Source organism: Corella eumyota, chromosome 5 (assembly GCF_963082875.1).
Source record: "Corella eumyota chromosome 5, kaCorEumy4.1, whole genome shotgun sequence".
Taxonomy (NCBI): domain Eukaryota; kingdom Metazoa; phylum Chordata; class Ascidiacea; order Phlebobranchia; family Corellidae; genus Corella; species Corella eumyota.
Window position 1 is genome coordinate 7050451 of NC_137494.1, and position 25051 is coordinate 7075501.

General features: G+C 34.3%; 1 protein-coding gene across 4 annotated transcripts; it reads left to right on the forward strand.

The window, feature by feature from the left end:
• The first annotated feature begins 209 nt into the window (after positions 1-209).
• LOC145753947 (uncharacterized) lies at positions 210-24620 on the forward strand. 4 transcript variants are annotated; one of them, XM_082570495.1, is made up of 24 exons: positions 210-820; positions 896-1112; positions 12227-12353; positions 12595-12696; positions 12968-13100; positions 13262-13369; positions 13485-13579; positions 13743-13966; positions 14166-14288; positions 14407-14508; positions 14719-14829; positions 15178-15301; positions 15446-15666; positions 15799-15867; positions 15993-16060; positions 20931-20981; positions 21218-21277; positions 21709-21856; positions 21991-22105; positions 22330-22417; positions 22541-22601; positions 22731-22837; positions 22975-23070; positions 23146-24620. In XM_082570495.1, the coding sequence occupies exons 1-24, from the start codon at positions 364-366 to the stop codon at positions 23787-23789; spliced, it is 3651 nt and encodes a 1216-aa protein (XP_082426621.1). In that variant the 5' UTR covers positions 210-363; the 3' UTR covers positions 23790-24620. The 4 variants fall into 4 exon arrangements, with proteins under 4 accessions (XP_082426621.1, XP_082426622.1, XP_082426623.1 ...); XM_082570496.1 differs by lacking the exon at positions 21218-21277; XM_082570497.1 differs by lacking the exons at positions 20931-20981; positions 21218-21277.
• The last annotated feature ends 431 nt before the right edge of the window (positions 24621-25051 follow it).

Consider the following 25051-nt stretch of genomic DNA (forward strand, 5'->3'; position numbering starts at 1 on the left):
GTTAACCGCTTAACCTACCCTTACCGTGTTATTATTGCTCTTTTTTGGTACTGAACATTGCAGAAAATAGCACAGATTATCCCCGTATACGTACAACAATAGGCACTGTTTTAAGGCCTCGGCGGTCTGTGCTTACTGACTTAAAAGATTTCAAGTCATAGCTTAAATTAAGATTTGATGTAATGTTGTTTTTATGTGTTTTTAGATTATAAATAACTTAAAATACTTGCGTACGTGAACGTTATAAAACGTAATTGGATATATTTGGACTTACCAAGCAGGTGTTTAACTGAAAAATTGTGGATTATACAAAAAGGACTCTGATTGAAGTGTATAATAAGATCCATTGTAACTGGTGACGTCATGGAGCCTACCATAGACGATATAGCTGGCCTACGTCGAGAACGAGGTGTTACTATAATTTCGCGCACGTTTAGCCAAAAACGGGCAAGTTGTCGACAATTTACCTTAAAACATTGCACCAGACCTCAGTCGAACTCGATTTTTACCGCGCAGAAATCAACGAAGTTTCCGATAACTTCTGTAACTCAGCTGTCTGCTGATCTCAACAGTGAACCGTCATCTTGCAGCGACGACACTTTGTCATGTCGCGAATCCCCGTGTTATTCCAATTGGCAAAACGGTGGATCATCGTTAAGCTTTTTGATCCGCGAAAGATTATCGTCACCTACTAAGTGTCGATCGAGGACACCGCTAATGATTATACCAAGCCTGGGAACGTCCTTGCTTTTCCTTCTATGCATTTTACTTTGCTCTACCCCGATGCTTTGCATGAAAACTCCGCTGTCCAAAACCGACGGTAAAAAATCACAAAAAATATTTTAAATAAAACATTAGTGGTAACAAAATAAATCTAAAATAATTTACATTTTAGCTACGAAATTGTCGGGATTTCGAACGTTTAATGGTCGAGGAATGAACTCTGGCTATTCGACCAGTTCGTCTCGGGATTATTTCGGCGGCGATGCGGTAATGATGCGATCCATAGCCCCGCAAAAAGTCAGCGAAACGACAGTCCTGAATTTTCAAACTCTGCGGTCGATACCAGAGTGGGGCGAACACACAAAGGATATTTTATTGGTCAGCGGAAGGTATGTAGTTTTTTTTATAATTTCTTGATCAAACATTCCCTATCGAAAATTAGCCTTTTCATAAAAGTACCCGGCGCTTAATCGCACGTCAATTGAGTAACTATAGGTTATTTTGTAATTTGTTTTCTTGTACTAAAGTGTGGCCATGGTATTAGCACATTTGTAAGGGATAAAACCAAGGGATTAAATTGCTTTGCTAAACATAACAGTGTACACAGTCAATCAATGTACTTAAAGCGTATACAAGATCGAACGATGTAATTAAAATAACAGCGTGTAGCGGAATATTATTACTGCCTTGCCTCGGGTAAATAGGCTTTTGCAATGTTTTATTGCCTTTAATCTAAGCCAGGTGCAATTAAAATGAAACTTGTTTGCCGATTTACAATCGCTACACAACTTACGCCAACTTTTAATGTTTTCTTTGTACTATGTAGTAAAGTGCTGTTTTACCAAGAATTTCAAAACATTTTGTAAAGCTCGCAATTTTTCTAAAATGCCAGCAGTGCTAAAATCAACTACCCACTCTCAGAATGTTAAAACAACAAAAATGTGTGTGTATTTCTTTAAGTGTGTTTTATGTTTTGTGAAATAACTGTGCGAACATACGAGCGACGAGCAGTCCCAGCGCTTATAATTACCTTGTTTATAAACGCGTCATTTCCCATCTATAATAGATATGAACGAACGAGTTGTACATGAAATGTTAATGGGCAATTACACACACATTTAGCCAGTTATATATACCCGGAATCTATTTCACATGGCCCCTTTAAACAGTATGTGCAATTCTTCCATTTATTCCGTATTCAAAGCATTTTTTGCCTTAACGAAGTTAAAGGTATAAAAGTCCAATTTTCTATTGCCGTCAGTCTATTAAGCGCTGTTGTGAAAAGCGACGAGGCCTACTAAGAAAACAATGATGTAAGCGTTCTATTTCACACAGCAATTGATACGTTCTTGTTTTTGTCGAAAACTTAAGATTTTGTAGTTTATTACGGGTGTAGAATTGTGATGTTTGAAAATCAGGCGTATTAGTTATTTTGGCGAACTTTGAAGCGTATTCGTTAGTTAATAATTAAACCAATACGTAACTGAACAAACGCACTGTCACTTACTCTTTATTAGTTAACTTTATAGAACCACACTAAAATTAATTGGGTCAAATTATTTTAAAAAACGTCCCAATTATTTTTACATTTTTTTAATTCGACGTGACGTGGTTGTGTTTACAAATAAAATTGTATTACTTATAAAAAATTAAAAGGCGTAACGAAGACGGAACATACAATTAATAGGTTTTCCTTACTACCTTTACGATTTGGAATTCCCGTGGGGGTTGATGCCCCACCGTATTTGGCCTACTGTGTGATGTCTTAATACCTTTAAATAAACCGTAATCTGATACTCTCATTGCATCTAAAATGTGCAGAGACCATTACAGACATTTTCAAAACGAAATCGTCTTTAAGTTAAATAGCCCAGACAGCTGGGTATGAATACTTTGAAGTTGTAACCTGCATATGGATAATTTATCTAATAATTAAAAATAAGTGACTACCCCTGCTCGACGTCAATTACAATTAACCTTCGCGCTGATGTATTTATATTTTCCATTGTGTTTACGCAATGCCAGCACCGCAATAAAACAACGCAAATTTAATTCCAGAGGGAGTTAATTTCTTTACGCTGCGCAAGGTTATTAAATCTTTTACCATGAGCTAGCAGGCAGCCCAATGTTACAACGCCACCCATAGCGTTTAGGCGTAGGCTTGATTAACCTCATTTAGAAAGTAGAAAGAGGCTTAATTAAAATGCATTGTTCTGTGCTCTCACCTAACCCCGCTCCCTGTTTATGACGACATAAGCACCACCCACTGTGACGCGATAATGCCTTATACTTGTTACAACATTATGTCAAAGGGCATGGCATGCATTGGTGGGTCGACAAATTATAACGATAGTAGCCATTTGAGCGGAAGGTTAGCTGACCAGATAAGAAGGAATGTTAAATCGATTTCTTTCGTCTTTGAGAAGGTCCCGCATACAATTTAATACCACAGAATTCGATTTTCTGGTCTGAATTAACATCGATTTTGGCTTTGGAGATCGTGTTGTATCTATAATATCAAAATAACATATAAGATGTCATCAAGTTTAAATTATTGCTACACTATAGATATGTCTTTAAAATATAATTTAGAATGTTAACAATAACTGATTAGTCATGCAGATAACAAACGTTCTGTCACTAAAACCACGTGATGCGTAACAGATTCCCGTGGGTAAAGCAAGACCCCACGACCTTAAACTAGGCAAACGTTGTCGTTTCTTTTCTTTTCAAAACAATGGGCCAATGTTTACTAGATTTGTAGCAGTCCAGTAGGTCCAGTGTGCAACTAGATTCCGTTGCTATTCGATTAAATTGAAAATCTATACGAGTTTGTCGATGGTGCCTTGCTGCGGTGATTATTTTCCAGCGGTGTGCCTTATTTAGGTCGTCGGAATTAGGCGCATTTACTCGATAGGTGGTCCTTCTTTGTGTTTACCACAACAGTGTCACGTAAATAAACAAGCGACGCAAGCCTGTCTGAAATCCGAATACGATTTCAGTTTGTCTGGAGCGGTTTAGTGACAAAAAGCCCAGGATCGGATGTAAAACTAACGACTGCGAGTTGCAGTCGCCACGTTAGTTCAATATTTGCTCATTTGGCAGATGTCTTGCCACAAGGGAATGGGCAGTGGTCAACAAAAGTAACGGCTCGTGAATCAAGTCTCTAAGTCGCACCTTAATGCCCATAACGACCGCGTCTGACCTGTAAGCTTTTGATCTGTTCTGATAGATATATGACCGACCTTTTTTGCGCAGGCCACAAGTAATTAAATTACGGCATCAATTTGCGAAAAATTTTATACCGTATGATTGAAAGGAAACAATTCCAGGTCCTGAATGCAATAAAAACAAGTATATTGTTATCTACTGCGGTTAACAGGAGGGGTTACTATGAGTGATAGTGTGTATCTTTGTTGTGGCAACTGGAATTGTTTGTGAATGCATAGGGTTGGTTTGGGTCAAGAATATCCATCGCTTGTTTATGAAACACAAGCTTCGTTCAAAGCCTGCATGCGACCGCATGAAACCTAGTACGAACGTGGAGTAATGCAATTCATGCATGTTTATTTGGCTATTGCCCGTTATGCCATACGAGTTTGGGTTTATCTGGAAACGCGCATTCATAGTGTAGATAACGAGTTTAATGTGTTGCGGTTTGTGGGCAGACGCCAGGGTTGTGTTATCGAGCGTATACTGTGTCAAAATATTGACTGAGATGTCTGTGTCAAAATATTGACTGAGATGAGTTTACTTGCCACCATTCTATCTGGTTAGTTTCACACGTGCGATGCCCATTTGTAGGCAGGCATTCAACACATTTTTCGACGGTATTCCTTGGTAACAACCTTTCTTACCCTATACCATAATTGGTCTCATCTTAAAAAGTAAGATATATCAAATTCCCCCCAATGATATATGTAAACATTTAATTTCTACTGTTTGACCACTACCGAATGCATGCCGTGCAGTGGCCTGGAATCAACGTCAACATCGGGTCTTGTGCCGTGGATGTTATCATACTAAACCAAACCATAGTTCGTTTAAAAGAAGGGAAAGAAATGCCGACACGGGTCAAACTTCAACAACACAGTAGATTTGAGCTATTTTGCTGAATATACTGCGGTCGGATTCCTTAACCAGTTCGTGAAGAAATAAATTCCTGTTGCCCTTAGTAAAGTACTGGTTACGTTTGAACACAACTATTTTTACAACGAACTTGCTTGTTTTGGCACCTCGTTTGTACGGGATACCACAGGATGTTTTTTCAATCAAGAAAAAACAAGTCCTAATAAAAATTTGCCCAGACGCTTCGTTTCCTTAAGTCTAGCTTCTATTTCTAGCTAACCGTGTTTACTAATTCTACGAAACTGCATATCTATTCACCTCACAAAAATTTAATATATCGCATGAATTGCAATTCTAACTTGAACGTACAATAGTCTAGCGTTTTCATTCAGCCTTAATTAAATTTCGCGCGCAAAATCTGCTTGGGGTTTGTGAAACAATTGACTTTTGTGACTGCATTGTGATGCCAACAAACACAGTGGCGGCTTGTCAGCTGTGCCTAATTCGACGGATGTTGTAATGTTATTGAAGCGAAGTAATCTTTTGCGAATATTAAACGCAGGATATTTAAACCCTTTAAAAATGTGGTGATATTTTATGCATCATTTACTGATACTTTTATTAGAGCGCGGTTCCTAAATTAGGCTTAAAGTTACATTTTTCACCATTTGCATTTGACCTTGACCATACTTCTAGAATTTAAAGAATCAGTCTTTCATGTTTGTTTTTCGTGTTGGACTTATGATAAATCCTCATGGGAAAATAAGTGTGGCGTGGCGGTTGTTTTACCACCGGTCAAATTGTCTTTCAAACAAGCCTAAATCCTAGCCCCAAATCCGTTTGTTATACAGATTGTTTAATACAACGACACCGGCACATCAACAAATAACTTAATTACTAAGTAAAAGGTGTTTGTTTCTTATGAGTTGGAGCACGTATTAAACCACTAATGACCAATCTTGATCACAGAGTACTTGACATTTATAAGATCTTCGCGGAAATTATCGGTGGCCAGACAGATTAACAAAAGTTAATTTCCTAAACAAAAACTACTAAATCTGTAAATAAAATCATCGTGGTCGTAAGTGAGCACCAAAAATTACCCACATTTTTTCATAACTTTAGAATTTGTTTGTGTTCTTGTGACGTCTCTAACCTTTGCTTAGCGATTTATGGCGTTTTAATTAAGGCTATTTTGAGTTTACCAGTTTGTTTTGCCCAGTTTAAAACTGAAGAATATTTTAAGTTAACGATCAACCACAAAATGGAATAACATTCATTATTTGGGCGTGGTTTGATTATTAAACTTTTAGTTAAAATTTCAATTTTCTTGCCAGCACTTTTCAATTTAGGTTCTGTGTCTCTTGCCCTATTTTAACAAAAAGAATCAATATTGGGAAACAAAGTTTAAATTAATCTATTTTTGAGTGGTAATTACATTTATTAGTTACCGGTTAAATAAGTAAATCATGTAATTCGATTTAATTTGCCCAAATTGACTAGTTAATAAAGTCAAGTTTAACTGCTTTTGTTGTGGGAAGGCTGCCAATTTTCAACCTAATTTAAGCTCGTTGAACAGTTTCAATTAACTTAAAGTGTTTATTTTTCAAATTCTGATTATTTTTTTAACGCTCCTGAAATAAACTTTTGTTTTCTTTAAAAAGTTTTACCCCTTTGAAGTGTATATTAAAATATCTTACCAAAGGCAATAATATTATTATCCTGTAAAGATCTGTAGTATTTTAACTGAAATGCAGTATGTATACCCACAAACTTTAAAAGCAATAAGCAATTAAGTAACTGGTTGTACAGCCTTATACACTATCGATTAAGAGGCGTCAAGTTATCGGTCGGCTTTTAATTTTAAAAGATAACAAAGCCCCCCGATCTGGCTTCGAAAATTCTGATTTATTGCGGACTTTTGCATTATGTATAGCGTAGGATTAGAAAATCTGCTGGCAAGTCAGGGTGTGTTTTTCCTATATTTCGAAAAACAATCACATCAAAGCAACGCAGTGGAGTGTTCAAAATCAGCACTCAAGCATTGCTTTAGTTTACCCAAGCTTGTTTAGAGGCTGGGCCTTTTCTTTTTGAAGTTTGTTTTCTTGAAATGCTATGATGCTCCATTGGCTACGCAAGCATCTTTCATCATTGCGCCTCGCTTTTAATTCATCAGAGATTCGACCGCAATCTACTAGTCGAGGGTGGATTTTGTTTAATCTGGCTATCCCAAGCCTTATGACGTCACTAAGAGTTGTGACGCTTGGTGACGTAGGCTTGTCAGTCTACGTATAAGAGTGATGATGTAAAACTACAAGCTATTAAGATATTTTGTCATGGTTCTCACCGTTTGACTAGGAGGCATTTTTGCATGGGTCAACACATAATTTTATCCACTTACCGAATTCCTTTAAATAGAAACTTTCTCAGTATGCTACACCATTAAAACACGGCACAGGTGGTAATAACTTTTCTTGGTCGTTCGGGTTCGTTTCCTTTATGAGACCGAGGCGTCCATTGCCGGAACTGCTCTCTCATTCAAGAGCATTCGATGCAGTGTATTTTCAACCAAAACCCAATAAACCACGCATTGAGGAAATATTTTCTGTGGTCTCATGTATTGTGGCGGTTCATTATTGAAAGGGTTTCACACTTTTAAAACCCGCATATTTCGTAAGAATTCTCAAAGTCGAAAAATGCATTTTTTTGTTCAAGATAGAAGCTTTTTGAATCAATCATCGTGAAATATGATTTTTGTATTACAGGTGTATATTGCTAAGATCCGCCACTAAGTGGCCAATACAAATTAAAGATTAAATACAAAGTGAAGTATACACAAGCATGGCTTGTCTTTGCACGCAAGGGTTTTTGATTTATTTATAGGTCAGAAGTAAATTCGGGCCGGGCCACTTGTTCAACGCAGCCGCGTTCGCTGCTCAAATTCCCTTGATCTACTTGTCGATCATTTACTCGATATTCGTAGACGGGACCGAAAACGCAGGAAAACAACAACCGACAACAACATGACCTCTCTTAATTTGCTTCATCGTAATTCTCTGCACAGTTTCAAAGCCAGTCGTTTTGTATACACCCGCGCCTTAATCACGACAGCTACTTTGTTCGTTGCGAAGTTTCAACGCCAGATAAACGGTCGAAAATCGATCTGTGTTTGTTGTGATGAAAGTAGGGCTTGTTTTGTACAGACATTAACGCGAGCAATTGACGTATACACGCTAGTTAAAATCAAATATGTGATACATCATTCAGCCTACAGTGTTTGGAGAACGCTCAAACCTACTATTTTGGTACGCGATTTGTTCTGAAATTATTGAAAAAAGGGGCGCGGGTTGTTAGCAACGTTTCTTATTTTAAAATTAAAAAAAGGACCTTTGGTCTTTTTCGTGACATCTGCACCAAAATGCCAGCTACAATGCTTTTGATCTAACAAAGTAAACGTGTTGATAATTACCACCTGAAAAAATTCTAACAGCTTTTTAGCTGTATCCCATTCGTAACGTTTTAATCCATGCTTGTACGACTTTGAGCACTTGTTAAGTGGTTAAATATTAATGCACACATACTTAAATGAAGGCCAAATGGTTAAGTGCGAAATTAGGTAAAAATCGACCTCTTTCATCGACGGCAGAAGCGCAAGATGTAATCTATTAGTGGATGTAAATAAGATAACGCGAAACGTAACGATTTGTAACCCATTTTAACCGTTCATTTCGCATAAATAGACTCATTTTAAGCCAATGATCCGCAGGTTAGCACAAATCCATTTAAGACGTTTTGACATTTGGACGTGTATACTGTGTATTTCAAAGCTCGCTAAAATAGTTTTGTTAGTAATCAATTACCGTGGTTGTTTTGAGAAAACATTTTACGTGCTCTTTGTCACGAAAGGACTTAAAATTGTTTTGTATAAGTTGTTTAGTCTCAGCGGCTCTTTCGCGACAAATCCACTCCATAAAAGAAAGACCACGTGACAAAATTCGCATAGTAGTTTTCGCTGACTTGTTTATATGGCGATGTGTGAAAATTTAGGTGATTACAACCTTCCGCGGGGCCTAATGCTGTTTTCTTCGACATTACTTCCGCTGATAGCTTATTATTTGCTGGATTAAGCCGAGCCAAAGGCATAATTTATGGACTCCACAAGCGCTTAAGCCCGCACCAACACAATGGCGGATCACGATTCCAAAATTATCGTATTTCTCGCGTTGATTATTGGTTATGCCTTTATAACGTTTCGCTTTTGAACAAATTTTCAAGCGAAATCGTCGTTTGCGAGCGACGTTTTCCCGGTCTTTCTGTATTGGTGGTATTTTACTCGACTAGCGATATTTTATCGCGGTCGCAATAATGAGCCAAAAGTCTGTGTTTTTGCCGCTTAATAAACCGGACAAAAATGCGCAAGTTATTTCGATTTCTGGTTCATATGCCCCGGGCGACCTGGATGCCGTTGTGTGCGATTTTTAAAGGCTAAAACTCCAAGTCTAGATTGTATCTCGTTTTATAACTTTAAACGACAATGTTTAGGAAATGTAGTAGTTAGGCTTGCTGTATCTTTTGTAATCCTAATAGCGATCGATGGGCTCCGTGCAAACAATTAAAAATTAGCGCACTGATCCCGGCTCGCATTTCTTGCATTTTTTCGTTTAATTATTTCCCAAAGCGGCTTGTAAGTACGAGTTTTCCGGTGTTTAAGCCCGGCACTGGCTTGTAGCTTTGGATATCGCATTCCGAGCTCGTTGACCCTACTGCACCGCAAGATATCGCAACTTCCATCTGAAATGCGTTAAATCGTGTTTGCCTTTGTGCGGGATGGGGGATTAGTTACGCAGAGACTTGTTTAGAGTGATCTATGTGCGCGAGCCTTCGACTGCGCCCTACTTGTTTACCAGAGCCGAGTTACATGGCGCTTTTGAAAATTCGAGGCGAACTCCTGACCCGCTTCGATTCCTAGAGGTTCAGTTACAGTTTCGGACATGCTGTTAAGGCGCCCATTAATTTTAAACTATTTATAGAAAAAATTCAACCAGCTCGTATAAGTTAAATTACGCTTAAGTCGCTTATTGGAATCAAATAACGCTCTAAATGTAATTTAGAAAGATCGATCTGTATGTTTTTCTACGTTAGTTTGTGTTTTAAACAGTTAGCAACACGTGCTGTCACATTTTTTTGTTTTTGTATTTTCTCCCAGACTTTAAAATTCTAACTGGTTTCTTCTTATACACATAGTCTATCATTTTGCGAATGTACAAGGTAAGCCTGTCAAAATTAGGGAGCGGACTAGGCTAGTCTTGTATGTCGCATTTCTGCGGCTACAAATTAGCACGCACAAAGTCTAATTAACCTGGCATAAATAGCAACGTAACTTTTCTATTTCGGAAATCCGAATGCCACGATTTCAAGATTAGCAATCTAAAGTATATTTGGGCCACGTTATCTTATCAACGATTCGTATCGCGTTTTGGAGGGGTCGAAAATGTTTTTAATAATATTCCTTGTTTTTTGGGGGATTTTTTTTCATAGAAATGTTTTATTTATAATATATGCTTTCCATAAGAAATTATGTTTTGATTGTATGCGATTTTATGTTTTGATTATACTAAGGAACGGTCAAAAATGTAGCCAAAGTGTTTATATCGGTAGTTGTTATCAAATGTGGGTACACCCTCAAAAAATTTTTGGATCTCAGTAACTCGAAACTTGTACGAGTACAACAGAGCCATTGTCTTAGCCATATTTGCCATTGTTGGATTACAGTCTGACACAGTGTTTTCAATGCGAAAATTTCGCCCAATTACTTTCCGGATGAGTTTGCACGGCAGATTCAATGTGCTGTTTGTAATCACCTATTGTAAGCAAATTTTTTTCCTCTTTTTCCTCAAGATCGTATATGTGTGGTACGGACTAAATTTAGAAACGCTCTTTAACTTTCGCCGTGGTTGTTATTATTTTTGAATGGGGAAACCGATTCAGTGCTTTGTAACAATGACCCTGTTGTCCTAGGCCTATAAACTACTGGCTTGTGATTTTGTTTTGAATGAAATGGAAAATAAAATCGTTTATCTACGAGGCGCAGCGTTTCAAAACACTTTTTCTTTGAGCGAGCCCAGTGAAAGTCGAGCCTTTGATGATTTCAATCGCGACAATATTATTGTTACTTGTCAAAGCTTAGCGCCCGGAAATAGAAACATTTTGATTTGTGGATGGAACAAGGCGATATAACACGGTACCAGCTGTGCTGTAGGTATACACTCAACTCTTATGTAAAAATATAGTGAACCCCCCAAGCCAAATCGTGGGTTTTTTACTTCATAGTCGAAATCGAACTCTTTATATAAGCAGCCTTCAAGTACCCAAGGGTCAACAGTCGCGGAGACAATAGTCACATATTAAAGCGAGTCCCGCTTTGTCAGTGTGCCGATACGAGCAATTGTAAAGCGATTCCGCCCGCGACAAAGGCAACCGACGAAATACTTTTCCGACTTATTGTGCGCGGCTCGTCTAAATGAATAAGGCCGACTGTAAGAGAACACAGGCGACAATGGCACAGGCCAACACGCAATGCTGTGCACTATAAACACGAAACAATACCACACACGTTTCGGTTCTATTGTTGTGTAGTTTATTGTGGCCCGACGACGACTCGAGTCTCCCTTTGTAAGCCCCAATCCTATCGGAAGTCCAGATTTGTGGATAAACTTCTGCATTGACGTGGGTGGATCGACAAAAATGTAAAACCCCTCTCAAAATTAAACCCACTTGTAAAAAGGGGGGAAATTTCGTACCCAAGTGCGTAGGCTGGCTTATGCATTGTCATGTAGCTTTTGTTCATGCCAATACCAAAGTTTATATTATTTCAAGCCTTGTTTAAACAGAAGTTGTTATTTTAAACATATGTATACACTGTTTATTTGCTTTAATCCATGGGTAGCTGTATTTGCTAGTAAGTTCATAAACTAACAACCAGTCTGTCTGTTTACCATGAACTTTGGACTGTTTTCTACATCGCAATAAAAAAATCTTTAAAGTTTTATTTAATTAAGATTTTAATAAACTAATAAATTAATGTCAAAAAAGGGCGGCAGCTCCTTAGGAACACCTAGTGGGTGAAAATTACGAGTGGGCGTGTATTACGTAACGTCTACATCTAATAATATTTTTTCCCCTTTATCAAACTGACCGCCCTTTAAACCACTTCTCGTCTACTTTTTTGATTTTCGAGACGAAAGTTTCACCAGACTGAATACACATTTAAACAGTTTATTAAACAAACGCAATGCGCATATAACGTTGATTAAGTTGACGCATTGATACGTGTAAATATATTTCTCCGAAATTTACGATGGCTTGTTACACCAGAATCAATAGCCTATTTCCAATTTGTGTGTTGTTTTTTTAATGATGATTTTTTTGGTTTCAGGGATTATGTGTACATGTTGAATGCCTCACAATTTAGTAGTGACGGGGAGATACGCTACATCGAGCGACTGAGATGGGTCTCAGACGTCAACACTCAAAAACGGTGCCTGCGAATGTCAAAACAGAAGGTACGCGATTGCGAAGTTTAAACCTGTTTAAAAAAATCTAAAGTTATAACAACCATAAAGCTACCAATCCGTACCAAAAAAATGGATAAATGACTCAAACCTAGAAAAGTGATTTTCAGAATGTTGGACATTCATTTAGGGAGCCTGTATTTCATTTTGTCACGAGAAACAGTATCAGTAACCTCAAATTTGACCTTAAATTTTACCGCATGATAACGTAGCTGTGTTTATTTTTGTTTAGTACGAGTGCAACAATTTTATTCGAGTCATTGAACTACTTGTGAACGGTACCCTTATGGTCTGCGGAACTAACTCCTACTTTCCAAGATGTCGTTACTACACGGTAAATAACCTTGTCTACACAACACGACTACTTGTACAGTCTGGTTTTAAATATAGGAACTTGAAATTGGATAGCATTGGTTTTGATTGATATCAGTTGTCGCACATGTTTAATTTTAACGTTTACTTCCTATTTTTAGCGACAAATTAATTTACAAAACAAGGGTGAACTACCTAGTCGTGTTCCGTTTTAATAGTGTAGGATGACAATTATTTAAATTAGTAATCGATTTTTGTTACGGGTCGTTAAAATTTTTTGCCTTTTTTCGCAGAGACAACAATTTAATGCAACGTCAAGGGGCATGGATTCTTCCTATACACGTGAAGTGACATGCGAGGGCTTGGGTGATTGCCAGACTCCATACAATCCCGCTTCAACGAGCGCTAACCTTTACACAAAGACAGGTTGGTGACATATAACCCTTCGAAAAATCACAACACAGTAATAGTAAAACCAAAATACCCAAATAATTTTTTTTGTACATTTCAAAATGGTAATGTTTTTCATACATTACATTTAATTACTTATACCTAAAAACATTACTTAATTTTTTTTATTTACACAGGTCATGGCTATCAACTCTTTACCGCTGTTATAAAGGATTTTATGGGAAAAGAACCAGTCCTAATGAGAAAACAACGCTATATCTACAGCATGGTCAAGTGGTTTAACGGTTAGTTGCATTTTATCAAAGTACTTTATGTCTACACAGACTGTTATTCGCAAAGAGGTGATTGTGAACATAATAGACTCTGGGTTTAACTTGTATGTTTTTACTATTTTTACAGAGCCATCTTTCATTAAACTTGTTGAATATGGAGAAAAAATATATTTGTTTTTCCGGGAGACGGCGACAGCAGTTGAAACTGGGACAGGGTCACCAGTAAGTTAACTTTCTTTTTTTCTTTGTGAATTTTAGAAATAAAAGGTCACAAAACAGTGTTAACTTTTTTTCTTAAAATCAAATTTGCTAAAAATGGTTTTAAACCAAATAACAAAATGTACTGATATCCCATTAAATTTACTAAAATAAAATATTTTTTCAGTTAATATACTCTCGCATTGCCCAAGTGTGTAAAGACGATGCTGGTGGTGCTACCCTACTTAAAACCCAGTGGACAACATTTTTGAAAGCCAGGCTGACTTGCACAATTCCTGGAAAGGAATCTTTTACTTTCAACAACCTTACTTCTGTGTCGAATGTCACTCAAATACAAGGGGCAAATGGGGAATGGATTGATGTAATCTTTGCGACTTTTACTACCCCATGGTAAGAGTTATTTGTCAAATATTTTTGGGTTGTTTGGTTAAATGAAAGTACCAAATCTAAAACAGTTTTATTCAAAATATAAATAATCAAACATTAAAAAAAGGCAAATAGTATTTTTTAAATTATTTTACAATGTTAGTTTTTTGGTTGGCATTTTTAAAACTTAAAATTTTATTTTAAAGATTTTGATTTAATTTAGGGATTGGAATACTATGCCGATGTCAGCAGTTTGTGTGTATTCGATGCGAGATTCCATAGAGCAGTTGTTTAACACCGGTCAATTTTATGGCGAGCAGGAATTAGAATCGAGACCTCAACAAATGTAAGTTAAAAAAGAACTTCAAAACATTTAAAAAACTAAAGATAACTGATTCTTATATTAAATATAGTGTTTTTTAATATAAAATTTATAACCTAATAAAACAAAATTCAATTTGTAGGTCACCCAACATGAGATCTAGTGGTCATCCTTTTACATCTGAAACTGTTATTAAATCTATTCCATTACCTGACTACAAAGTGTCTATCCCAAGACCTGGAAGGTAGTGAAAATAAATAAATTATTCTAATGTAATTGTTGCTATGGAATTCAACATAATATCTGTGAAAATTTGTTTACTTTGAACGATGCCAAGAGTATATCCTTTGTTAACTGAATGTTTAATGTGGCCTGACATTGACACATTAAAATTGCAAACGATTATCAACATCACTCGGCGACAATTTAAGACTTTGTTTATTTTTTCATTTAGTTGTCATACTGAAATGCCAGATGAGGCTTTGTACTTTGCTAAGAGTCATCCATTACTTTATGACTCAGTTAATCCACTCTACCAGGATCCTGTATTTGTCAGTAACACAGGGTAGGTGTAATTATAATTAAATTAGTTAAATTTTTTTTTTGAAGTTGGAAAATTTGTCAATAAAATATATTTAAAATTTAAATTAGATTATGTATTTTACGTTATTTTGTTAGGCAATGTAAATTAGATGTTACTTTGTGGTTTAAAGTATTTATCACTGTGCATGTATATGTCAAATGTCATACAATTTACTTATATAATCAGAAACCTGGTGTCATGTATGTGAATAAGGTGTCATTTTGTAGTAATCATGCTGGCCAACTTATTATAGTATCATGTTCTTGCGTTATGTGCTTGCAATTGCAAACAATTTTTGCTTTGATCTAAAACAATTTGACTCTTTTGTAGAGTTCGACTGACACAAATTGGAGTGGACGATAATGCCGGAAATTCTGGTCAACTTGTTCTGTATCTTGGTACTGAATTGGGAAATTTATTGAGAATTAGGCCACGATTAAATTTTGTACATTCGGTAAGTCAACATTACTATTGTTCATTAATTTTAAAAAAATAAAAAATTAAATTTTTCACAATTTTGCCTAATTTTTATGCCAATATTGTAATAAACCGCAATAAAGTTTTTTAAGAATTATTGTTTTTTATATTTAACGTTCAGGGACCAAAATCAGTCTTACTTGAAGAAATTACCTTAGTTGATGATGCTCTTTGTGGTAACAAAACAGAAGAATGCGGTGTTCAAGCTTTATATATTTCAAGACCAAAAACTGAAGAAGACACTAAACAGCATAATATTCCTCCCTCTTCAATTTTTGTTGCGTTTACTGACAGAATGGCACAACTACCTTTGGCTGGGTGTACGCAGTATGCAAATGCAGAGTAAGTATTTTAATTTTAAAATAAATGATTGTATTTCTGTGGGAAAATTTCTTATATTTAAAAGTTTTAAAATTCTTTTCAACATACATTTATAAATTAATTTTTTTTTATTTTTCAAATTATTATTTTTAGTTGTTGTAACACGGATCCAGATTGTGGCTGGAATGAAAAAGGATGTATTGTTAGAACACAAGAAAACATGTAAGTTAAAAATTTAAATAAATACAGAATAAATTGGTACATAAAAATTTATTTTTAGAAATTTTATTATAGATTATAACCAAAATTAAAATTTACCTAAAATCTAATAATTAAATTTTTTTTAGGAAACTTCTACCACCAACATCTGATCTACAAACAATTCCATCAAACTGTCAAGCACTACCTAAACCTGGTAAGTTGATGTTAAAAGTTTAAATTAATGCTTTCATGTTTGTTGTATTTGTTAGGCCAATAACTAAGTCATTTTGGGCATAGAAATTTAAAACATTTTTAATTGGTGTGAAGTTAAATAACATGATGTCATTATTAAGATCTTTTTTGAAAGTTCACTTGATTTAAATGTGATTTAACAACACTAACAACAAAGTGTTGCTAACTCACTAAATCCTATTTAAATTGTGATTTACTTTCTAAAATTATTGCAAAAACATAACTTGGTGGCATGCAAATTTGTAGATAGGTGTATATAGAAATATTTGTGCATGATTATGTTGTTTAACCCCATGCACCTTTATACAATCATCTTACTGATTACTAACATTATGTTTGCCTAAAATTACAACCATGATTGTTAGAGTAGGTGATTGGCTTACCGCTAGTAAAAAAAAGTGAGAAAAGCTAGTCAATGTTAGTTTTTATTATTGAATTTTTGTTTTTATGTCATTTATCAGCACAAATATTGCATGTTACCATTCTTGTAATTATGTTAAAATATAAAGAAATTATGCACAACGCATGATTTCATTGCACCAATATCGCGAACAAACTCGGCGCTTTAAAGCTTGAAATATAAAACAAAATAATTTTATTTTAAGAAAAAAAGGTTAAACGGTTAAAATTTTAATGGATAATGTATAAGCGGTTAAAATTTTAACAGATAATGTATGAGCAGTTAAAATTTCGGCGGATATTGATAAATTTATCGTGCCCTGTTGGGGCTAGTCTAACTTACTGGAGGTTATTTATTTTTAGCAGTGCACTATAGTCGCTTAAAATAAAAAAAAACATCAATTTTTATTTTGAAACACGCACTCTTGATGCATCATTTCTGTTGGGTTTTGAAACTGGTGCCAGCCTCTTTGTCAAGCGCCAGGTACGAAATCTACTAACAATCTTCGTAGGCCTACCTGTTTCAGCAGCAAAAATATTGCGATGTTTTTGTCGCGACCTATTTTTGTTGAATATTATTTCTCATCATGATCAATTTCAATTTAATTTTGTAATTGTGTGTGAACACTTTAATTATATCAGGGAAATTATTTAATTACAGTAAGATACAAACATGCAGAAGAGCAAGTCTCAAGAGAATTATACTTTTTTGTAGTATTTCAGATATATAAAAAGTTTATTTAATCCTGGATTATAAATAAAGTGTGCATGCATAATTTTAATTAGCCTACTTTGATTATTTAAGTTGTGGTAGATAGCTTTTTTAAAACTTGTGCTGAAAGATTAGCCAGAATTAGAAATTAGGCTTAAGGCTAGTTGACAATTAGATCCATAATCTAGATCAAGAAATAAGAAATTTGGTTGCTTGAGTTTTATGAATAATATGCATTACATTAACAATAACAAAAGGTATGTTTGCTTCATCTATGCATGTTTTAGTTTACTTAACTTTCTATTTTTGATTTTTCCTTTTACATTCTTTTTCTATTTTTATTTTGAAATTTATTTTAATTTTGGCTGATTAAGCTTCACAAAATTAAACATTTACTCATTTTTACAGAAACTGCAAAATGTAACGCAACATGTAATATCGATACAATTGGAATGGAGGAACTGGAACTAATTTGCCAAGCTTCTTTTGGTCCATTAAACTGCAGTGAACCTTTAATGGATAAGCCAAGTCATCCTAGACGAGGATGTAAAAGCAAAAAAAGAAAAGCTCCTGGAATACAGGGCCGAAGCTTGGTGAACAGAATTAGTGACATAATCAGTGATGAGCCAGAAGTGGTTGAAAAATGTCCAACTGCTCCTCAATCAAACTCAAAAATTCCCAGCGATGATGAGTTAATGAATTTGTTTGCAGAGCGAGTGTTTCCATCTATTGCCAATGATTTTCGAAGCACCCTCAAATCTTTACAAACTGATGTACAGCGTGATGCCCTCCTGCAGCAGTTGCAAGAAACCCTGGTCACAACAACTAAACTGGTAATTCGAAATCATAAAAAGGAAGATTGTCTGCCATCAAAGACTGTCAACAGTTTAACACACACCTATCCTCTGTTGTTAAAAGAAATTGAGCTCTGGCACACAACTGCTGTAAGAAAAATGGCAGCTGAAGGTTTTCGAACAAGATGTTGGGACCAACAGCTTGAAAGTCCATGCTCTGGACGAATTTCATTTAGTCTTCCTCTAGCACCCACTTTGTGGAATCCTTTATCGGAGTTGATGAGCAACTTTGGCGCACAATGCACATCTCACACTCATTCTGCTCAGCAGGATCAACATGGTCACTGCAATGGCCTTACTGATTTTGATCTATGTAGAAATGAGAAAAGGTCTTCAGACAATCCTCATTGTCAACCTAAAGAATGTCGATTCCAGCGTTACGCTGATGTTGTTGATGTAAAAGCCTTTTTTCGCCATGCCAATGACAGTCGTAAGTTTCTTTTTGATAGTGATGTTCTAGAACCGTTGTGGAAACCAGTTAACGTTACTTTATCAAGAGTTGAAGCAATTCGTGGTCATTTGGAGTTGGCAGTTAATGAAGTTCAACCATTTCATGTGGAGTATTCTCCCATTACTGAAAAAGTCAAGATAATTTTCTACATTTCCGCAGTACGAGACTGCAGTTTAAACGAAAAATCTTGTGCAGGAAGCCAACATGGCTGCAACCCAAGGCTGGAGCGAAAAATAGACTATTGGTTTACAGCAATCATGAAAAAATTGAAGCCTATGACAAAAAAATGTGCCCATCAGGTAGACAGATTTTTCAGACAAAGCCGTAGAGCAAGTCAGCAACAACAACAACGCTCACGCCGTAATTCTGTTACTCATTCTTCAAACCAAATTAGAATTTTTCCAATCCCTAAAAGATGTCGCTACATTAAAAAGACAGTAGCCCCACTTCCTGCCGACCTTTGGTTGCCACTTATTCGTCGTTCGCAACGCAGAGGTGGAATCTACTCTAATGACTTTGATCGAATTGAGTTTTACGATGATGAAAGTATAAAACAATTTTTTGATAATCGTTGCTCTTTAACTAAAAGAAAAGAGCGCCATGAAAATCTTGGAATCAGAATGCCGAAACGCCCGATAATACCAGGTTCTCCTAAAAAGGTTGATGTTAATATTGTGGCACAACGGAAAATGCCGTTTGTTATCGAACAAAACAAAATGAATCACAAAATAAGAATAAAGTTTTTTACAACAGCTGAAAAAGCTCCCAACTCTGTGCATCAACAATAGTTTAAAAAGTTATTTTTTTTTATATAAATATTTATCATCATGTCATTCTTTTTCTTTATTTTCATCTGAAGTTCCTCTTTTCTTTGTGGTTTTGTTTATTTTTTAAAATAGTGTTGCTATGATCTGTTGACTGTGCGTCGACGCTTAATTTGTTTTTCATATGACGCAAAATTTAAATCACTGTGAACCGCAAATGAAAAGATTTTCTATTGCACGTAGAGTGCCTTTTCATTTAGCCTAGATGGCTTTTTTGTTAGTTTTCTGAAAGTGTATCCAACTCCATATTGCCTTTTAGTAAAGTTAGTTTGCTGATTGCCTTTATTGACACACTGCCTTGATCAAAAACTGAACTAAAGATTCTGATCTACCTCAATTTTGTGCCTGAACTCATTTGTTGTTGTTTTCTTAGAACAAAATTTGTTACTTCCTTTCTATGTATTATGGCCGGTCCTGTATTTATAATTGTTAGATAGATCTTGTGATATCCTGTGCACATTACTCTTACATGATAAGCAATTCACCTCATCCTTATGTTAATGACATTATTATTATTTTTAGTTTTAAATATTCAATATAAAAAAGGACAAAGGTGTACAAGTTTTGTTATGTATTGCTTATCAGGTAAGAGATAATTTTATTCAAATAGTTTTAATTTTGTTTTAGAGGCAGCAAACATTGTACTATCTATTTTGTTTTGTCGTCCGTTTTGTAGATTGTATTCAAAGTGGTAAACTTGCCAACTTTTCCCAAATTACCTCATTTTTAAAGAGATTTTTACCACTTTAAGGCATTTAAATATATTTAAAAAAGGTGGACTACCATATCTTGATTTGCAACCTCATAGTATTGCATTTACCATCTTTTAAAATTTCCACATTCGTAATGTTAGAATATTGCTTACCCTGTTATATTCTACACCAGTGGAAATTTGTATTCTATATTATGATTTTTGTATTCATTACATATGTATTTGTTATATAAATATTTCCATTGCTTTACTGGTAAAGTTTCTGTCATCATCGTTACTTTTTTCTTTTATAATATTTAAAAATACTTATTTTTTGTTGTTGTTATTGTATCTCATAAACATATATTATTTAAGTGCAGTAATGCACTGTCGAAAAAATACAAAAAAGTACATTATATTTATAGTGTCTTTTACAGTAAATAGCAATTAGAAGATACTAGATAACCCTTAAGTTTGCAATGTAACCCATTCGGTTACAATCAAATTAGTTGTCATATTAGAGGGACAACAAATATTTGTCCTTTCGCACTACAAATATTTGCACTTCTGCCGGCAGTTTTTTGGACATCAATGTAATGTCCATTATGCTTTTTTAAATACAAATTTATTACTAAAAATTTGATTACCACATTTTAGTTTAAGAACAAACTTACATAAAATTATTTAGTAAATATATCATGTAGTTAAAAAATGATATCCGTACACCGCCCTAACTTTTTACTAACTTATGTTTTTTGTTATCAGTTATGAATGCTTTATAACAAAAAAGCAATCACAATTCAACCTAATGATTGTTATTTTAATTTAAATAAATTTTCTAAAATAATTTTTTTTAAATTTTCTACTGGTCGCTTAGAAAATATTTTTATTTATGAAATAGTACCAAAAGAACCTTTGAATAACGAGGTTAAAAATGGAGTAGAGCCAGCTAGTAAGTTGTGTTGGGTGTGATATTTTGTCTTTTCTAATTTTTGTTTCTTTTAATACTATTGGAACTGTCAAATCTTACTTAAAATAAAAAGTAAAATAAGTTAATTTGCACAAGAGCACTGTAGATATTAATCTAAAGACACACTTTATTAAATCTAAATGTTTTTCTGATTACATTTTTTATGAGTAAACATAACTTGTCCTAATAAACACTATGAAACATATTTTATTTAACAGTTAATCTAGATCATAATTGTGTTATTGAACAACACACTAAACCTGTTTTCTCCCAGTCCGGTATTGTTTTAATTTTTTGACATCACTGTTTGCCACTTTAAGCTATTTTAAAACTCTATAAAATGGTGTTGCTGTCTTCTGTTTATTAATTAAAGTTTGGTTTTATTAAGTTATAATTAATTTCTTGTTGTTGTGTTGTTTTATTGAACTATTTATATTTTTCTTTTAACCGTAAAACCTGTACATATTTATTCTATTTTCTTGAATAACATTTTTTATAAGCTTTCAATTTAATGAGCACTTAATTATTTTATTTTATTTGCATGTTTATTCAATTCCAAAAATCACTTTTAACAAATGCAATTCTAATTGATGGTGTTAAATTTAAAAAAACTTTAATTTTAAGAAAAAATTTTGTTAATTTAAAAAATTTAAATGTTTGATTTATTAAAATTATTTATTTTAATTATATTCAATGTTTAATTTTTTAGGTGGTAAAGAAAGTTCAGATGCTATTGCTTCAGCTGGATTGCCAGGAATGGTTATTGCCCTTCTAGGTGGATTTTTAATTGGAATACTGCTTACATTATCTATTGTTTATTGCAAAAATCAATGTGGGGGACGCCGTAAAAAACACATGTAAAATTTTTTTTCATTAACAATAATTTAATAAAACCAAAGTTTACATTATAAATATAAAAGTTTATTTAAAATTTTCTTCTTTAGCAGTTTTAAAATATAATTTGTATTTAAAATTGTTGTACATTTTTCAGCATCAACAAGCCAAATGTAAAATACCAATCCGATTTTGACAGTCATACCGAAGCAGAAATTCAGATGACTCATCTAAAAAGTGGTTCTGATTACTTTGCAATGAGTAGCAGAAGGGTAAGTTATATATTTTGCATTTTTTTTTAATACTGGATTGCAAATACTTGGCTATGGATTTAATATTTTTTATTGACAAACTAAAGTTATACCTTCATTTTTTCTTAATTAAAAGGGTAAAATTTAAATTTCTAAACGAAATTTTTAAGGAGTTTATTACTGTGACAATTTTCAATATATTGCCTTAGTATAAAGCATTATATTGTATTTTTTTTCACTTGCAGGACACACCTATTGATAGGCCGAGCAGTCTTCAGGAAATAAATAAATCAGATGCAGGGTATGCTCCATTAACTCCTCAAAGCATTGAAGGTTTGTAAAACAAATATTCTTTAAATTTTTACTCCAATGATAAATAAGAAATATTTTGGTATCGCATTTTTAGGTATAGATTAAAGTAATCTTATTTGTTGTCTAATATTTTATTTTTTTTAGAAAAAACTTTTCCAAAAGAAGATGTTGTATTAGTAGTTGAAGAAACCAAAGACACAGACAGGTAAAAAATTATAAATAAAATTCTATTAACCTAATTTAAAAAAAAAATTTACTATTTTAATCAATGATAAGATTTTGTCTATAATTTTTTGTCAGACCAATTTATTAAACACATTATCTAATTTTTAAGGTTGTGCTCAGAGACAGAAGTTGATTTTAACCCAGTCTTTAATGAAACTAGCGAGACTGTTTTGTTAGTTGAGGAACTAAATCTTTCTTTTGCAAACACATCACCAGGTAACTTACCGTTTTTTTTAGTAATGTAATATAAAACTAACAATTGAACGCCTATATAAAACACCCAACGTTTCTACTTATTATTTTTTTTTATAAAAGGCTTAACTGTAAGTTTTATTTGCACTGTCCTTTTTCAGCTAAGAGTATTCAAGAGCCAAGTGTATCAACTGTTGTCATGCCGACTGATTTTCCTGCAACTCCTGTTCAATTTGAAACACCCAGAACAGAAATAGGTAAAAATTTTTAACATTTTAACTTACAATTGTGTTTTTAAATTTGGGTTTTAATTAAAATATTATTATGTCTAGTTCCAAAGCTACCTCCAAAGGCTGCAAGTTTTCGAAGAAACAAAGCTGAAAAAGACCAAGAGGAACCATGTGTGTCTAAAAACGCAAACAATTCCAACAACAACTTTAATAATATTACTCCATTCTCTTCTCTTCTGTCATCCTCTTCTCAGGAGCAGGAACCGAAAGAAAATAAGTTTCCAGCAGACAAGAAGAAGGAGAAGGCAAGGCATGACACAAATCAGGAACACAGGGAAGAACTAAAACAACAAGTAACAGCTAAAGAGACAGTTGTTCCTCTTCGAACCCGCTCCCCTCCTCCATCGAAACCTCCACCTCCTTTACGGTCTGGACTTCGGAAGCACGCCACATTTTCTGCTCCACATGGAGGCAAATTGAAGCCACCGGTTCCTCCTAAAACCAATGCTGTGATGCGATCTTCTTCCATGAGATCTTCCCCAGGAGGTTTTGCAACATCCGATCTTCATCATCCTTCCAAAGGGACAAGTCCTTTGGTTGATTCCGCTCTGCGCCCTTTGACTTCCGCCACCCGAAGTCGACCCCTATCGCATAAGTACAACAGTTCTTCATCAAGACCAATTCACAGGGGACCAATCCCAGTGCAGCCACCGATGGTTCCAGGTCAGAAAGAGTCTAACGCATAGTATTAGTCCTTTGGTTGATTCTGCTCTGCGCCCTTTGACTTCCGCCACCCGAAGTCGACCCCTATCGCATAAGTACAACAGTTCTTCATCAAGACCAATTCACAGGGGACCAATCCCAGTGCAGCCACCGATGGTTCCAGGTCAGAAAGAGTCTAACGCATAGTATTAGATCTTTAGTGGCATACCGGTACGCATTTAAAATTTTAAAAAGGTACAGTAAGTAATTTAAAAGAGATACATTTAGAAAAGGAATTCAATCTCTTACTTTTCCGGCTGAATTCGTAAGCTTTTGTACACATACCCAGTTTGTATTATTAATTTTTTATGATTAAGTCCATGCAAAAACACTATGTTATCCAAGGCGGTACCTACTATGTATATATATGTTATCAGTACAATTTTTAAAGTTCTTTTTATTAATATTATTTAATTATGGTAAGGTAGACTTCGCGGTGTTAGCCACAATTGTTTTTATTTAGTTTTAACGATACAGGCCATGCTTAGTTTTATTATTGCTATTTTATTTATGTCAAAAGCTAGTTTGTAAAAATATGTCAGTTATATTTTGTAAAAACCTATTACACATTTAATCTTTTATTAAACCTATACAGCTATATCTAAAACAGTGTAGTTTTAGTTCTTTTTGCAGTTTTGCTTTTTAAATTTTTGCCATACCCTCTTTCTTTCTTCATTTCAATTTTTTCCTTTTTCTAAAACCTGCCTTTCATTTTTTGTGTTAAGCTTCAAACGGTAATAAAAGCTTGGCCTAAGAAAGTTAATAATTGTTTTGTGTGCATGCTTATTTTATATTGTCATTTTATGCTAATAAACATAAACTTTAAATTTATAGGTTCAGGCGTAAAAATAAAATACAGCATTGTAAATGAATAGATTATAACGGCGCATGTACATAGCAACAAAATTTATTTAAAATTTGTTAGCTAGTTATCTTTTATCAATATAATTAAACTTTCTTCTTAATCATACTTCAAGCAAAAACAATTTTAAAAATATGTAAAAACATCTAAAAATAATATATTTGAATTCTTTAATAAATACTGAAGAATATTACAATTTACCTTTACTAAATTAGGTTTGTTATAAGGCATACAAACTAAAAATTTTCATTTAAGTAAGGCGAAAAAATCGACGTAATAATTATTGCGCCTTTTTAAGAAATTTCTTTAACACGAGGTCCTGGGCTGTTACAAGTTCTTACTAAGTTTAAAAACTTGAATTATAAATAAAATAAAAAGTATTGC

Bases quoted from the DNA above. Each gene is read 5' to 3' on its own strand.
- LOC145753947 (XM_082570494.1), top strand. From the start codon at position 364: ATGGAGCCTACCATAGACGATATAGCTGGCCTACGTCGAGAACGAGGT. The intron at 15,302-15,445 runs GTAAGTCAACAT...TTTAACGTTCAG, and splicing joins GATTAAATTTTGTACATTCG to GGACCAAAATCAGTCTTACT. The intron at 16,061-17,617 runs GTAAGTTGATGT...TCATTTTTACAG, and splicing joins TCAAGCACTACCTAAACCTG to AAACTGCAAAATGTAACGCA.